Source organism: Varanus komodoensis, unplaced genomic scaffold (assembly GCF_004798865.1).
Source record: "Varanus komodoensis strain SLA01 unplaced genomic scaffold, ASM479886v1 scaffold20_1, whole genome shotgun sequence".
Classification (NCBI taxonomy): Eukaryota; Metazoa; Chordata; class Lepidosauria; order Squamata; family Varanidae; genus Varanus; species Varanus komodoensis.
In genome coordinates, this window is record NW_025335587.1 from 10607955 (window position 1) to 10626168 (window position 18214).

Below are 18214 nucleotides of genomic sequence, written 5' to 3' on the forward strand. Positions count from 1 at the left end.
TAATAATGGAATGAGCAGATGAGCATATCTGTAAATCAGATACTGGTTCAGGCCTTCATTTGCTGCTGCTTGTGCTTCTGTCATCATTTTTTTCAGCTGAAGAAAATTAGCGAAGTGTCCTGCAACAGGGAATCCAGAGGCAGACACAGCATAGTCAGTCCCCGCAACCCCGCCACCCCAGTGTCAGGCACTTGACTTTGGATTTGTTTGATTCACTTTTTCCAGCAGGTCTTGAACAATGATATCTCTGTCTGTTTCATAGGGAAACCAGAAAAAAACTATCTTGAGTCCTTTTTTAATTTTATGAATGTCTTCACCCTTTCATGTGCCGTCTCTCGTAGGTGTAGATTCTGAGTGGTTTGTCTGCCACCTCAACTTACTTCCCAGCTTTGTTCTGACCAGTTGGCTTTGCTGCTGCTGAATGTATACTATCCATGGAGAGCCAATGCTGTTATTGCTTCCATCTTACAGTGGTACCTTGGCTTATGAACTTAAACCATTCCAGGACTCTGGTTGTGACCCAAATTGGTTGTGAGCCAAGTTAAACTTCCCCATAAGGTTCAATGTAAATAAGGTTAATCTGTTCCATAACTTTTTTTTTTTAATCAGAAAAATGTGAAGCAAAGTGACAAAGAACAACAAAGATCATGGCCATCTCCACCCCCCCCCCCCAGCAAGAGCACGGCCCCCCCCCCCCCCCCCCCCCCCCCCCCCAAAGCCCCCCCCCCCCCCCCCCCCCCCAGCACAACCGCAATTGCACCTGTCATCCCTGCACGTGCCCGTCATCTCTGCGTGCTGGGGGGGAGAGATGGATACGATCGCAGGTGTGCTGGGCGCGAACGCGGGCACGATTGTGCTGGGGGAGGAGATGCCCGAGATCAGGTTGGGCTCCTGCAGGAAAGACGGGCACAATCTCGGCCATCTCCCCCTGCCCCCATGCATGATCGCAGCCATCTCCCACTTGGGGGGGAGGGGAGATGGCCGCGATCGTGGTCGCCACCCAATGTGGAGTTTGTGACCCCAGTCAAAATTTTTATTCACAACCCGATTTGGTCATGAACTGAGGCGTTCGTGAGCTGAGGTACCACTGTATTTTCCTGTTGTGCTACAGTTTATATGCGATTTTACCTTTTAGCTGTCCCATAAGCTTCATGTTGTTTACAGCTTAGAGATGGAAAGACGGTTGGATATTAATGAGCATAAAGGGGAAATGTGGTGAGGGAGAGAAGTTGGTGAGTTTTCTGTTTTATTACTGAGAGCAGTGGGGGTTTCCACTGATAATGAATGGTTATTATTTTAATTCTCTTTCAACTTAAAACCAGAAATTATATAAATTATTGTACTGGTTCACGTGGAAGCCCAACCAAACCACTGCCAGATTTTAAATATAGAATCCTTAGAGCAGGGGTCCTCAAACTACAGCGCACAGGCCAGATATGGCCTGCCGTGGTCATTTACCCAGCCTGCCTCAGAGCTTTTGGACTCATTCAGAAAAAATGATCTCCAAACGAGTCCGAAAGCTCTGAGCCAGCGCAGGCATAATCTGAAACTCTTTCCATTTCAGAGACTAGCAGAGAGCCGGCGCACACGCAGTTGAAGGGAGCTGTTACAATTTGGTGCATGCGCTGGCTCTCTCTGCTAGCTCTGGCTAGCTCTTGCTGCTGTGCTGGTCTTGCCAGTGTGAATTGCACACACGCTGGCTCTTCCCCCTATTGCACGCAGGCTCTGAATACAGAATGGGAATATGGAGCGGGAATACAGAAGAGAGGAAGGTGGCGGGAAGAGAGAAACGAAGGCACTAAAAAAAGATAGAAGGTAAGAAAAATATAATCAAATTTCCCCATAACGTTCAATGTAATAAGGTTAATCCAGGGGGTTTTTTAACCACAAAAATATGAGCCATGCCTCCACCGTGGCCTTCTCAGGGCAAGCCACCGCTGCCGTTGAGCGGCTGCCATGCTTCTTCCCCCTGCAGTGGGGAGAGGAGGGAGGCACCCCACTCGGCTGGCCATGGCCCTGTCCCTTGCTTCCCCTTGCCTCGGCCCACAGAAAGCAGCCCATTACCTCCCTCCTTGCAGCCCACTTCCAGCTGGGGGAGCCGCCCCGCGCTCACCTTTCTGGCCTCCCACTTCCACTCCCCCTCCAGGAGCCAGTCAAGCACCTGCGAGGGAACCTTCCTCCGGCTCAGAAGCGGGGTGAGGAGCTGGGAAGGCCTCAACTGAGGCGAGCGCACCCTCATGGCTCCCCCCCGTGTCGTGCTCTCCCTTTCGGCGGGTGGCGCAGCATCATCTTGGGTTTCTGCTACAGCCCGAGCAAGTGGAGCAAACATTTTTTAATTAAAAAACAAACACAGGTTTAAAAAAAGAGAGCAACTCACTGAATATTCACTAAGTCCTGCAACCCAGGTCCATCTTTACATACTATACACAGAGACATAATTTGTAAAGATGGACTAGTGGATATTCAGTGAGTTTCTCTTTTTTTTAAGCTGTTTTATATTTTTTAATAAAAAATTATAATTTTTAGCAGATTCAGAAGTTGCTCCCCTCCATCTCTCCTCCTCGTTTTTGCTCATGAAAAATAAATTGTAATTCAAATTTTGATGTAGGATGCCACAGGTCATGTATTTCTATGGGTGTGCACTGATGTGAGTGCAGATTCATTAGTGTCATTTGGTTACTATTGGAGATGGTGGTTAAAGCAGGTGGTATGGAGGCGACAGATTGCTTCATCACTGCCTGTCCATTGCTTTCCAAAAAGCGATCCCCTGTGGATCACACTACCAGATATGTAAGTGAGCTCTGTGCTCCTGATTTGCTTATGATTGTTCTCTGCAGAAATGGTCCTAATCGTATCAGTTTTATACTCATTGTGTTGCTGTGGACACGTTTCTGGAGTGTCACCATCTCATTAGCCAAAAGCAGACCCATACTTCTCATTGAAATAGTAAAACATTTATGTTGATTAAAATTGTTCTTCATTTTAAATATTGTATTGTTTTTTCCTGTTTTTTTGTACTACAAATAAGCTATGTGCAGTTTGCATAGGAATTCATTCATATTTTTTTCAAACTATAGTCCAGCTTCCCAACAGTCTGAGGGACAATGAATTGACCCCCTGTTTAAACAGTTTGAGGACCCCTGCCTTAGAGGATCATAGCATAGCATTTTTTGCTAATATACCAAAGGAACCCATTATTATTTTTGTATGTATATTGTATTATTTTCCTATATACATTTAAGCTTGGGAGGGTTACATGCAAAAACTCAAAGTTTCTATTTCATGGTTGTTAGAATATGTGCCTTTGCATTCTTGGCCTAAAGGGAAATCCACCACAAATTAAGGTAAATGGTTATAAAAACACTCATCATTACTGACCTGTTTCATTAAAGGTTCAGTCTGTAGAAACCCTTGCCTAACCACTGAATATTGTAGTCTCTTCACAAACAGATCGTTCCTGAAATTTAAAGTTTTGCATAATAGATTGCTTCCTCAATACTTTTCTTAGCTTTAGAAATGTCTGATCTCTCTCTCCCCCACCCCCCTCTGAGTTTGTTCATTTTGCCTTCCCCTGGGACAGCTGCAAATTTTGCCATAATTCTGTGCTTATTTTTCTGTGACCACAATGTACAGTCTTCTGTAAGATAAGCAGGGACTACTTCAGCTGAAAAAATAAGCCTTTTCCCCCCTTCAGGTGCACTTTTATTTTCCATCTACTAAAGCTGCATGAATTCCCCACAGAGATGTCTTACTTTATTCCTTGCTACAAACCCTAAGAGATGTGCTTTGGGGGTTCTTTTTTTCCTCATTCCAAGTCTTTTAATCTCTAAAATGCTTTCCTGTACTTTAATATCCTCTCGTGTCTATAGCTAAACCAGTTTGGAGACAAGTTCCATACTCACAAGAGGCTGACAAAAGGTGTTGGAAGGTAACTGCCTTTCAACTTAAAGCTGCATTTGTCAAGATGCTTTTTAGTTTAAGAATCACACACTAGCTGGTGTCAGTATAAAACTGTGCTGAACTTTTCAGTTGTAATTTTATGCTAGATGTTATACAAGAGTTGCTGCAATTCCAGCTGTTTTAGGCATCTTTGCATTTAGGCTAAAGCAAACAGATCTCTCATGTTTCTGGTTTCTAAGCCTTTACAGAAATACCATTTCTTCATATAAATCTTTCCAAGATTATACATAATAAATGTCTCCTAATGATATTCATTAAGTAAAAAGAATTATAAGATTAATTACTTACGCTTCCTAGTAACCAATATCCTGGAAATGGTATCCAATATCCAACCAGCATTTCAGAACTGTTCTGTATTGGAACTCTAGTGTCTGTTTTGTAGAGACATAGTAGGTTGTTAAAAGGAATGATTTCTGAAGATAGTAATTTTCTGGGAGAAGGAACTTCTGTTACTCACATTTAAGGTTTGGAACACCAGGAAAATGCAAGTCCAATCACACATGCACATGATAGCTTTATGCTCTAGAAGTTGTTCACAACCATGGCTCCCCAAATTATGTTGGTCTACAACACCCATAACCCTTGACAATTGGGCAGGAGATTTGTTAATTGCAGTACAACATCACCTGGTATGCAAGGTTACTCTGGAGCAGGAGTAGGCAACTTGGCAACTCAGCAACTCAGTGATACCACTAGCATTAGTTATCTTTCTTGGTGCCCACCATCATGCCTTACTACTCCCAGTTGTTGTCATTGTTGCTGCTGTTAAATTAACACATTTACTCACAGGCAGTTGAGATTGCTGTGAAATAGGCTTCTGCTGATGCTGAAAACTGTGGGCTGAAAGCACTTGTGTGGTAGGGCCCAGATTCTACTCTTGTCTTGTACTCAGAGTTATGGAAAGGCTACTAGTCCTTTGCCATGCTTCTCATGGCTGCCATTTTGTTACAGTGCCCAGTATCGTTTCTCAAGTGGCCAAATTTGTCCATGATCCAAAAAGATTCCCCCCATCACTCTAGGGTATGGAGTCTTAACTAAACGAAGTTACACTTACGTTATAGCTTCTGTCATTCTTTAACTTCCAGCCTTTTTCCATTGGTGAGGAGAAATGCACACTCACAACTTCTGCTTTGTGTCTGGTTTCAGAAGTGATGCAGTGCAGGAGGCAACATGCTTGCCCACTGCTGTGTGGCCCAACTAACTATGGTTTGGCTTCGCATCTAGTCAATATATAGAATGTAAAAACCTGAAATGTAGGGTTTTTGAGGGACAAACAACCCAGAGTTTGAAGTGATAGCTTATTCTTTCATACACTAGGGTTTCTCTCCCTCAGAAATCCAGAACTCACTCAGGACATCAAACAACCGAGAAACAAGGTGTTACAATGGGTTGTATATGGAAGCTGATAAAACTGGAAGTGGGGAATACATGAGCAACAGTGTATTCATGTATTCTGACGTCGTACTGCCAATTCCTGGATTAAACATTCCATGAATGTGTGTTATGTGTGAACCAGATCAGTAGCATTGTTCATTATGGGACAAGTCTTGGCATTCAAAATGAGCTTATCCCTTTAAGTGTAGCTATCTGTCAGTCTTTAGCTACAGGCTTAGATCTGAACATTTTAAGAGAAAATATGAATGCTGAATAACATTAGTGAAGTGTAGTGAGAACCATAGAAGGAAGATAAAGGTTTACAAAATTCTATATAAAATGCTTCTAGTTCTTGCTGATTACAAATTACCTTAAAGGCATGAAGGACATACCAGAAGGAGAATCCTTTGTGAGGAGAGACTCATAAAACTTCAAAGGAATGTGAAAATGATAATGTTTAGCACTTACGGTTAGTGCTTGTGAGATATAAAATATAGTGGAATAATTAACTAATCAACCTTTAAAGTATAATTTAAACATGTACTAAAATGGATCATAATTGCTCATTATGCAACAGATTCTTTAATAAATCACATCTTGAGTATTACATTTGAGTGCCTTAGGCTGGAGGGAAAGCAGCACCTTTTTCCCATTATGTAGTGGCAGTCCTTTGCTGAAGAGAAAAAATAAATTGGTTCTTAAGACAGTGAACTCTGTAGTGGTAACAGTAACACCAGCTTTGCAATGTTGAGTTCTTTGTTGTCTCTGTGGAATCACACGGATAGGCTTTGCCGCAGAGCAGAAGGTCTCGATCGGAGAAACTTCCAAAACTGGGCGCCGTAGAGTGGGTGGGAGCCCAGCCCCCTCTCCAGGTAGTATAAAGAGAGGGGCTCCTACCCAGTCCCTCAGTTCCTTTTTGACTGTGCTTTCAGTCTCTTCGCCAGTCGGACCTTCCACTCAATCTTACTTGGTTCACCATCTTTTTTTCCCTCACTTCTCTTCACTACCAAAACAACAACCACCACCTCTTTTATCCATTTCCACCCTCGCTCAGAGAGAGGGCCTGTTGCCCCTCTCTTCCCTCCTATCTACTTCTCCTCCCCCTTCCTCTCCCTCTTGCTCCTCATGTGCTCCCTTTCAAGCCAGATGGGTGACTTGGATCCTCGCTGCTGCGCCTCCTGCGCAACTTGGATGCCCGCTGTGGATGGCCACTCCCAGTGCCTTCTCTGCCTTGGTGAATGCCTTAAAGCTGAGCTCTGGAGCGGATCCCTACAGTGGGTGACTCTCCTAGCCATCTACTTTGGGATCAGCAACATCTGTCCCTCCATTGGAGGCTCCCACTGCTGCCCAAGCTGAACTAAATCCTGCAAAAATGCTAAAACTGATGAAAAACCAAGGAAAACAAGGAACCAAGGTTCACCTTGGATGCCAGGAAGTACTTCCTGATAGTTAGGATCCCGAGGGTATGGAATGGGCTTCCATGGGAGGTGGTTGAGGCCCCATCGGTGAGCGTGTTCAAGGATAGGCTAGACGTGCACATGGTAGGCATGTTGTGAGCGGAGTTGACTGGAGCCAGGGGTCGGACTAGATGGCCTGGGAGACCCCTTCTTTCTCACTCTGTTTTTATGTTTCTATGAAAAGGCTAAATCCCTGAAAACACCCAGTTTGGCAGAAGAGCAAAATGGTGCATATGCTCCAAAAATTCTCTATCATGCTGTCCTCTACTGGCCTTCTGTGTAGTCGAGACATGGTGCCAGAAGGAGACCCATGAATTCATTCCTCTCTGGTCTCAAAATTGGCACAGGAGCTCCCAGTTCAGCCTTTCCAACCAGCACCAAGCTCTTCCTTCTCAGAGGGCAAGATCCAAGATCATTCTCCACCAATATTTCAACTTCTGGAACCTGCCCCAGATCTGCAGTGCAATGACCAGCCTTCACCAGTTCAGACCATACACCAGCCTCCTGAACCCAATAGGCACTTTTACAGGTTCCACCCCCCGCCCCCGGTGAAAGAGAGCACAGACCTCACTGGCCCCCCCCCCCCCCTTTATGTTATATTATTCTCAAAGCCGTGCCCGACCCATCGCAACCCCATGGACAACATTCTTCCGGGCTCTTCTATCCTCCATCATCTCCCGGAGTCTACCTAAGCTCACACCAACTGCTTCAGTGACTCCCATCTAGCCACCTCATCCTCTGTTGTCCCTTTTTTCTTTTGCCGTCAATTGTTCCCAGCATTAGGGTCTTTTCCAGTGAGTTCCTCCCTCTCACTAGGTGGCCAAAGTATTTGAGTTTCATCTTCAGGATCTGGCCTTCTAAAGAGCAGTCAGGACTGATCTCCTCTAAGACTGACTGGTTTGATCTCCTTGAAGTCTAAGGGACTCACAGGAGTCTTCTCCAGCACCACAATTCAAAGGCCTCAATTCTTTGTCCAACTTTCACAGCCAAACATTATAACTGGAAAAACCATAGCCTTGACTATACACACGTTTGTTGGCATGGTGATGCTTTTTTGTATGCTGTCTAGATTTGCCATAGCTTTTCCTCCCAAGGAGCAGGTGTCTTTTAATTTCTTGGCTGCAGTCCCCGTCTGCGGTGATCTTGGAGCCCAAGAAAATAAAACCTGTCACGACCTCCATTTCTTCCCCATCTATTTGCCAGGAAGTGATAGGACCAGATGCCATGATACTAGTTTTTTTTTAATGTTGACCCCCCCCCCCCGTCCGCTTACAGAAATTAATATGAGGCTGATTTCTGTAAGGAGTGCTGTACATTGTTCAAGCCCAGACATGACTGACCATATTGGGGTCCAAATAGATCTGACAGTTTCTTCAAATGCACGGATCCCTTGGCACCTGACCCACTGCCTGGCCCATCATGGGAGCCAAGACATACAGCGGCTCAATATTCCCTGCCATCCTGCTGCAAGACCAAGAATTTAGTCCTCGGATCATATACATGTGACTCTGCCTGGTTCTGCAAACTGGAATCCTGAACCATGTACCTCAACTTCCATTCCTCCTCTCCTGACCAGTCCTCTGATAGCCCATTTGGGTTGACTCAACAATTATTTATTCCTCCTGTCCCTGAAGACCTCGGACAATTTTCCAATCAAGTCTGCAAAATGGCACATGGTTTTGGGCTGAACCCTTGCCAAGACCCAGGCAGCGCAAAGGACCTGGTCTTTGAGGTAATCTATGCAGAGAACATGGACCAGTCAGTACACCTCTCCTACCAACCTTACTTGATGCCATCCACCAGGAATGGAAATCTAAAATGCCTGTAGCCCCACCACCTTGCAGACTAGAGAATAGGTAAAGGATAAGGGAAAGAGATGCTGAATTCCTTTTCCAACATCCATATCCAAATTCTATTATCATGGAGCCCTCACAAGGATCATCCCATAAAGAGCACTTCATCCCATCTGATAGAGAAGGCAAGCACCTTGATGCTGTTAGGTGCCACTTCTATTCATGTGCTGCACTTTCCATCAAGATGGCCAATTACTGGGCCACCATGGCCAGATATCATCTCATGTTATGGGACAGGATTATTTATTTATTTAAAGCTTTTATAGACCATCCATCTACTGGATGTAGTATGAGTTTGAGGCTGCATATTCATGCATTGTTTACGTATTTTGGTAAATGAATTCTATTAATTCATTCACAATGTCATGTTCTCCCAGAGTTTTCTGTAAGATTATTTGGTAGTTGTTTAAAAGATATTATCACAGGTGCTTGGTTTTACAGTTCTTAGAACTGTGGATTTGTGTTTGCAAAGGATCACGTGCCTCTTCCTCACATCAAAAAATGAATGTATGTTTTCTCAAGAGCTGAGAAAAGACCTTAATCCCATTGTTCCTTTGCAAATCTATGTACACAGAATCAACCCCTTACCTCTTAAATGCTAAGTTGCAAAAAAATATCAATGAATAGAAGAAGATTGTTAGGAGTAGAATAGATCTGCCCAAGAAGCTAAGTGTGGGGAGGGAGGAGCAAGCAGTAAAAATGAAAGTGAAACATTTTGAGTAGAATACTCCACAAGTCTTTGGTTCTTTTCATGTATAGCTTGAAGTTTATCATATTATTCTTTCCCTGGAGGAATAATCCTACAACAGCAGCAGACTGTAAAAGAAGCTCAATTTGAGAATATTTTAATGGATATTCCTCTACCTACAGGTAGGGCAAGCATGCACACTGATTATGTAGAAAACCATGATTTAAATCTTGCTTATTTAAATCATGATTTAAAACAATTTCATTTAAATCAAATCCATGCTGCTAGGAAGTCATCTTAATGCATTTAGTTTATATATATTTAGTAACAGCAGTGCTAAGCAGACTGTACTATGTTGTTATTATTATGTGTTTGCTCCAATATTGCACTGATATTTAATCTGAAATATTTGAGGGGAGAAGTTAGGCTTTCTAAGGCTTCAACCCTAAACAGATTTATCTGGCAGTAAGTCCCATTGAACCCAGTAGAGCTTACTTCTAAGTAGACCTGCTTAGGATTGCACTGGAAATATGATTTAAATGTTTCATTATATATTTTATCAGAATACTTTTTAAACATTGGAACACGATAGAATATACTTCTGTTACATTATTTACTTTTAACTCAAAGTGCTAGTACTAACATTCAAATTCTTAAATAGCTTGGGGCCAGGTTATCTGAAAATCGCCTCTTCCCATATGTACCTACTTGGAACCTGAGGTCAGCTTCAGGAGTCCTTCTCTGGGAGTCCCTGCATAGGAAGTGAGGTGGGTGGCTACTAGGAGTAGGGCCTTTTCTGTTGTGACACCACAGTTTTGGAGGTATCTCTCCAAAGAGGTGTGCCTGGAACCTACTTCCTGTTTTTTTCAGTGCCAAAAAAAAGACCTTTTTATTTTCCCAGCATTTTATCAATCTAACTTTTTAACCTTATTTTTATTTATTCCATTGTATTCTGTTCTGCTGCTATGCTTCTTTGCTGAACAATTGGAATTGCAATTATGGGTTTGTTATTTTAAATTAGTGTGTGTGTGTGTGTGTGTGTGTGTGTGTGTGCGCCTTTTATACTTTTGTTTAATTTTAACTTATGTTAACCATCCAGAGAGCCTTGGCTATTGATAGATTAATACATTTGAGCTACTGAAAGACATGCGCATGATATGCTGTCAGTTGATCATCTGTTTCAACACAGTTCAACTTTTTCACTTAGTGTGTTAGGACACCTTCAGTTTTACTGTTGCTAGTGTTCAGTTCCATTTCATATTGAAATATTTATGTAAGTCAATGACAAATTGCATTTTCTCATATGCTTGCCAGGGATAAAAATCTGAATATGAATTACACATCTGGAAAGAGCCGGCAAGATTTTCTAATAATTATATTTGAAAGCTGCATCCAACCTTGTTATCAATTAATTTATAAAATTGAAAAATTTTCTGCTGAAAAATAAAGAAACAGAAAACATGCCCTTTTCCCCCCAGAAACACATTTTTGCAGACTACCGAGAATAAGGTTCTTGGATGCTGCTACTACGTCCTCTAGTTTGAACCAGCTGTTGCCTTACAGCAATGTGGCTTAGTCTTACATGGTCCTGAATAGTTAATGCTATCACAGGAACAGAAAGTAACTAGAACCTATTCTTTTTAGACAACAAATTATTAATGTGCCTATTTGACATAATTCAGTATAGGTAACAGACTTGCACATCATCACCTCATTGACATCACAAATATCAAGTAATTGTTCATATTTAGCTACATAATTCCATCAAAACGTCAATTCAAACTGAAGGGCAAATTGAGGATCAAAGTTAATCAAGAGAGTGTAATTTATGGGGCTCCTGCTGTTGGGTCACTGCCTCTAGCAATCAGGTACATATATGGCCTCCTGGTTCAGTTGGTTAAATTCTGCCAGTGTTGTGACAAAGTGCAGCTCCAACCCAACAGATAATCGCTACTTTCAAAATTGGCAGCATCTATTTTTTGGTGACTGTGTGCATGTGTGTATCTCTGGATCTTTATGGTATGTATTCTATTTTGACTGGCTGACTGGCTGACTGACTGACTGCTTGATATAACATTCCCAGGATTCATTTGCTAAATTTTAGAAGCTGTGTCAGAGCACTTGGCTTACTTTATCCTTTTTTAATATAACATCTATTGGACAATATTAATGTTGAGTCAGTAACTATTGTTTGTTTATCAGTAACTGAGAATTGCATCATCAGGGGCATAGTTCTTTGTGGCCTCTAAGCATCACATGTATGGCTCTGAGCACATGTGTGGAGCCTGTTCAGGAAGACTATAAAGTCAGTTAATTACTATTCAGTGGGAGCTCCTCCCTCACACCAAGGCATGCCAGGGGATGGGAGGGGCTAAGTTCTTCTTTGACCTCCATCATGAGTACATCGGGAAGTTCCTCCTCTGCACCTTCTGGTTATACACTTACTTCCCTTCTGTGAGTTCTTTCTTTTTACTACTAAGATCTTTGTCCTCTTTCCAAACTCATATATCCATTATATTAAAATATATATGCTTACATTGTATCTGTATAAACATCTCTTTTTCTCTATTGCCCTACATCTTGCATTCTCTCCCTGCCCCCATGTACTTTGTCTCACCCTCCCAGCCCTGCCTTGGCACTCAGTTCCGTTTAGAAATTGCTTGAGTTGCAGTGCAGCAGCAAACTGTCTCCGCCCAATGGCCCCCCACTTTGTCTCTTTTGCCTGGAAGAGAGCCATGTGTTGCTATCCTGTGACCACCGCCAAGCCTTCAGTCAGCAAGCAAGAAAACACCAGGCTGGCCACTTGTAAACAGAGCTCTGAAGTAGAAGCCTCCATGGGACTGGCTTCCTGCAACTGCTGGAGTAGTCATCAATGACAGGGCCTAAAGCCAAAGATGGCAGCAAATGTACCACTGGTACAGAGTATCTTCTAGTTTTTCTAACTCTTCTGCACTTAACTGCCACACGTTTTCAGGGAATTTCTACCTCATTTTCTCTTCTCTTGGGATTCCCTTCTTCTACCTCAGCTTGCTGTTGCATTTCTCATATCTATACTACTCTTAGCTGTAGTAAAAATTTAGCTCTGTCTAAAAATTCTTAATCTTTTTTATTATCTTGAGCATGGGCACTTGATGTTCTAGTGTTCTGACCTTTTCTTCTACCAGGGCTACTAGGGACATAGAAACAAAGTGAGTCAGAAGGGACCTCCTGGGCCATCTAGTCTGATGCCCGGCCACAGACAGTTCTGCTCATGTAATCCCCAACATGCGGTTGTTCAATCTTTCCTTGAACACCTTCACTGATGGGGCCTCAACCACTTCCCTTGGAAGCCCATTCCATATCCTAGGGGTCCTAACCATCAGGAAGTGCTTCCTGACATCCCACCTGAAGCCTAGCTTCTTGAGCTTTGCCCCGCTGGAATGCATCCTGCCTTCCATTGCAGGGAAGAACAGGTCACAGCCCTCCTCCACATGACATCCCCTTACATATAAGTCGCTAAAAGATCCCTTTGGAGTCTTCTCTTCTCCAGGCTGAAAAGACCCAGTTCCCTCAGTCTGTCCTCATAGTTTACACTAGTTACGCATGTAGGCTATATTGCTCTCAGGTAAGAAAACATATCATAGGCTTTGCAGGTCACCACCAAGGCAGAGTCTTCTTGGTCTATTCTTTCTACTACCTTTTTGATTCTACCTTGTTGGGCCTGTTGTAACAACCAGTGCTTTTTCCTTTTCTTCATTAGTGGTTAACAAAGCAGTCCTACCAGTAAATGGGAGTGTGTTTGAAGAAAAAATAAAAAATGATTGGTACCTTCCCCTTGACCTGCTGCGCCAAACTCCTGATTGCTCTCCCTGTTCACTCGCTCCCTGGAAGCTTGTCTGCTTGTATCCCAGAGTCCTTAGACCAGCTGGGGCAGCTTGCTCTGATCTGCTTAGCTTTAGGAGTGAGGAACCAAGTGTCCTTTGTAAAACCACATGGGCCCCTAGGGATCTACTCCTCCAGAAATAGGTCCACAATGGCAGTCTCATGACTGTCAGAACCAAGGATCGCTTCTTGGCAGTCTGTGTCCAGTGGTGGGTCTTCCATCAAACAGTGATTAAATAGCTTTGGAAGTTTCCTGAAAAGCTGCACACATACATGCAGAATTCATGTGTGTGAATGCACAGGTGACCACCTGAAGAACAACAGTTACAGGTAAATAACCTGCCTTTCCTCAGTTTCTCAATCAAATCTGATTTGCCAATGTAATTGAGTAGAACCACCTGATATCAAGTTGGTTTTCTGACATATTAACAGCTGTTTCTTTCCCATGTTTGAATATTGGCTGAAAATATTGCCTTAAAAATTCCCTCCCAATTTGTGAAGATGGAAAAGCAGCAGTGACTAAAGCCTTCCCATGAACTCAGTTGGCTTCTGCAAGTGCCTGCAAAGTGTGCAGCTTCAAAGTCCTACTTGAAGGACTTCTCCTCCAACTAGTGCTTCTGTTGAGGAACCATCTTCACTGTGTACCAGCTTCCTCAGCTGAGGAAAGCCAGTGCATAGTTAAGCAGCTTGAGACTTCATCTCCATGGGGAGGAGATGAGCTGGGCAAGAGGCTTAGTGTGACCTAAGCAAGAGAAATTCCTTGTGTAATCACTAACCACATGTGGTGGATTTCCTGGTCTGTTGACACATGACAGAATTGTTGATGGTGTATAATGGGATAAAAGCCTTGTAGGACCATATATGGCTTGTGGATCTTATATTGCCTTATTTTACTGGTGGGGTAAGAAGATGAAGCATGCACATTTTAAAAAAATGCATTTTTATAGCATTTATTAAAATGAGACCCTAAAATGTCTTGCAAAAATATGAAAATACAATAGGATCTTGATCATGTTTATAAGTATAAATTCATAATGAAGTGATGTACTGCATGTTTCCTTTTAGACACATCAATGCTACTTTAAAGAATTCTTAGACCAAACCAGTATTGAAGATTTTCTTCTGGTTACATTACTATTCACTGTAATATATCCCTCTTTATTTTTTTAATAGTTCTTGCTGACAATCTGAAATCCAACCCAGGGATTAAATGGCAATACTTTAGTTCAGAAGAAGGAATTTTCACTGTGTTTCCAGCTCACAAATTTCGATGTAAGGGCAGTTATGAACACCGTAGCAGGTATGACTTAACTGATTTTTTTCCAGTTCTGTTTAATTTTTTTATATAACGCTTTGTGGTAGATTTGGGAGGTGCAATGGGCTGCCAGGGGAAGTTCCATTGCACTACTTTGCTTTCACAACATTACATTTAACCCTAAATTAGTATGCAGTTCATCTTATTTGATTTTTTTAATGCCTTAATAGGGTAACATTATATCAATTTTCATTCCAGTTCAGAGTTTATCCTCTGGCTATGTCATTCAACCCATTAAGTATGATGGATCTATCTGGCATTACATGGTAAAGTAGTCTTGTGATTGCTTCATCATTTGCAAAGGTCCCAGCCCAAGTCCATATGCAGGATGCCACTATTTGGCCTAAGACAGTGTTGCAGTGGAAGCATAATTATGGACTGAAGTGATGTATAGATTGCATGTACAGTGAAGCAATTATCTGACCGCTTTGCAATATCCTAACAGGTTTGTCCAGCACAGATTTCTAGTACATTACTTTGGTTATGCGAACAGTTTCTAAAATGTGTTCACTGATGTCTTTCACTTTCTTATGTTTTTTCTTTTACTAGAGTTTTTCCTGCAAAGTATCAAAATCAGAAGGCTAAAGACCTTACAGAGATACTATTCTGCTTGCCTGGACAGTATTCCAAACAGAAGTAACAAATGCAAAGCCAAGAGAGCCTAATTATTTTTCATTGACATAATTATTTTTAAGTGTATAATTGGAATGCAGTTAGATATAGAAGAAATTTAATATAGTTCTTCCCAACATTTTCCATAAGTGAGGAATCTAGCAAATCTATAGTCCAAATTTAAACATACACATAAAACTCTCACTACAAAATTGGAATGTGGATGACAGCTGAAGCTGAAAGGGCTGCTGCCAAATTAGAAAGATGTATAAAGAAAGATTCCATTATTCAATTAAGTTGAATAAATTAAGTACTCAGTTGTAAATGCTTTAAGGTATTGAAGGCAATCTGAAAAACAAAAAGTATATCAACAATAATGTCTATGGTTAAATACTCTGATCCAATGCAAGCAATCTACATGTGGAAACGGGTTTCCCTGTGTCTGCTTGTAGTGCCTCCAGGTACTGGAATAAAACAGAATTTACCAAATGGTGCAGCAACAAATATGAAGACATAAGCATTACTGTATAATGAGTGAGCAATGTGTGGTGCTTCAGATGTTTTAGCCTACAAACTTCGTCATTGAGTATGCTGGTTAATGCTGACAGAAGCTTATTTATTATTATTTTTGTCTTTATATGCTGCCCCATAGCCTGTGGGTTTTCTGGGCAGCTCACAAAAAATGGGAAGAACAACTATAGTATAGAATCCTAGAGAAACAACAATAACTATGGTAAAGTAAAAACAATAACATCTAAAACCACATAAAATCACCTAATATAAGGCACAAAACCAGAGGTTATAAACAATAAAACCAGCATCAGAAAGCAAATAAAACCATAGTCCTACAAGCAGGTACTAAATAAAGTCTTTACTTGGTGGCAAAAGCAGAATAACAAGGGTGCCAGGTTGGAACAAGGTTCACAGCATGGTGATTCAGAAGCCAGAGCACAAGAGGGTCCTGAAGGCCGCTTGCATTGCTGTGGCAGAGAACAGCAGTGCCAGAAAGCCTTTTATGGTGGTCTTCAGGACCTCCAGCTGCACTGCATAATTGTTCTTCCATCGCTTCCTGTGAGAAGCTGCAAGGGTGCTCCTGGTTCTGCAGGTACTTGCAGGGTCACTCAGGCCGGATCCTGACAAATTTGTCCCATGGTGAGAATGCAATAATGAAAGCTTGCCTTGTGTGCATAATTTTTATGTGCCAGATAACTAGCCATGATACTGTACTGTACTAATTTCTCTATCTGGTTACCTCATCCACTGATACAGGCATCGATACACCAGGTCAGCCTCATACTTTCCTTGTATGAAAGTGATTCCTTGTCAGAACAAGTTACTAATCTAAGCATTTAGTTGTATGCTACTAAATAATGCCTTTGGCTGTACCAAGATAAGCCAGCAAAATTAATCCAGTATATTTAGTCATGTTAGAGTAAATAATTAGACTGTCATCACCATTTGCCTACCTGTTCAGTGGATGCTTTGGCCTATCGATTGTACTAGCATTTGCAATCTTTATGACATACATGTTCTCAAAAATTCCATCAGGTAGATCCACATAATTCAAGAAATTATAAATAGGGAAGTGAAATGGAGCAAGAGCATGTTATCCAAGGCTTTTGTTGGCCAAGGCTACTAAGGGAGGCAGTAACTGATAAAGGATTTGCTAAACTAAAAAATAAGCACATCAACAAATTTGAAATCCCATCAAGCTCCTAAAATGTGTTCCCATCCATGTTGTAAAATGTTCTCATGTCCTTTTGGATTTATTTGCACAATATCTACTGTCTGTCTGTCTGTCTGTCTGTCTGTCTGTCTGTCTATCTATCTATCTATCTATCTATCTATCTATCTATCTATTTAGAAGGCTTCTATGCTGCCCCATTCACCAAAGCCTCTAAATGTCATCATTTTTTCTTTCAGAATTGCCAGTGATGGTCAAAAACTTTCTAACCATTTTCTTCCAATTTCAGGCCTGTCTACGTTTCTACAGTTAGACCTCAATCCAAACATATAGTTGTCATCATGGACCATGGAGCTTCAGTTACAGAGACACAACTCCAAATTGCTAAAGATGCAGCCCAAGTTATTCTGAACTCAATAGATGAACATGATAAGGTCAGTTGACTCAAAGTGATATGTGACAGCACAGTCTTTAATAAATAGGATGGGGTGGATGTATTTCTTCACCAACAGGAAAGAGCTCTTCTATGGAGGAGTTAATAGGTAAAGGTGTCCACTGTAGAGTCCAATCTTACACTCACAGAAAGCTTCACAATTGTAAATCTACTGCCAGTGGTGTAACCAGCACTTCACTTTTTTCTTCCAAGCCTTTCATGCTGATTTCAGAGGTGCTTGGAGTATTTCTAAAGTTTAGTGCTTAGTGCACTTCATTCCTCTTCCTCTAAGCCCCAAGTTTGAGAGAAGAAAATTGGGGGAGGTGGTTTTTCCTGTTATACTTGGGTTCAGCTATTGCTTGAGCACCTCTAAAGCCAGATGTGGCTACAGTGAAGAAATGTGAGGGGGATGGAACTACTCTCTTCCCTACTATACTGAGCAGAAAAAGTTATGAACTCCGGCTGTGTATATCTTGGAGAAAGAGGCAAGACAAAACTGTCCACAGTGATAACATCCTTGCAAATAAGGTGGTTTCACATGATTTATTTGGGGGTCTCATAAGTATAATTTTGTTAGGACCCCACTCCTTCCTGCTACTCATGGTAAAGGTACTAAAATCATATGATGATGTGTCCTAATGTTCTTTACTAGAAGCCTAGAAATTCAGAAATGGTTTCTGATCAGGGAATACTGCTGTAAATGTTTATATAAGAGCAGAAGCCATATTGATTCCTTAGCAAAATCTTTCTTCCATAAGTTTGACCCTTCTCAAATTTGACAGGATTATACCTCAAGCATTTTTTTCTTGAACAATTGAATTTTAAATTCACAGAGACTTCTCTGTTGGCTTGTCACAGTATGTGCCATAGTAGGAAACATAAAAGAATTTTAAACAGTAAGGTAATCCCCCCTTCTCTCTCTCTCTCTCTCTCTCTCTCTCTCTCTCTCTCTCTCTCTCTGTGTGTGTGTGTGTGTG

At 41.7% G+C, this 18214-nt stretch overlaps 1 protein-coding gene across 8 annotated transcripts in view; it reads left to right on the top strand.

The window, feature by feature from the left end:
- CACHD1 (cache domain containing 1) overlaps positions 1 to 18214 on the top strand; it is a 237184-nt gene that overhangs the window by 142923 nt on the left and 76047 nt on the right. For 4 of the 8 annotated variants that reach the window (XM_044430088.1, XM_044430091.1, XM_044430090.1 and 1 more), the window contains 2 exons: positions 14367 to 14493; positions 17094 to 17238. In XM_044430088.1, coding sequence (XP_044286023.1) covers positions 14367 to 14493; positions 17094 to 17238 — 272 coding nt within the window. The other 4 variants (XM_044430095.1, XM_044430096.1, XM_044430094.1 and 1 more) reach the window with 4 other exon arrangements.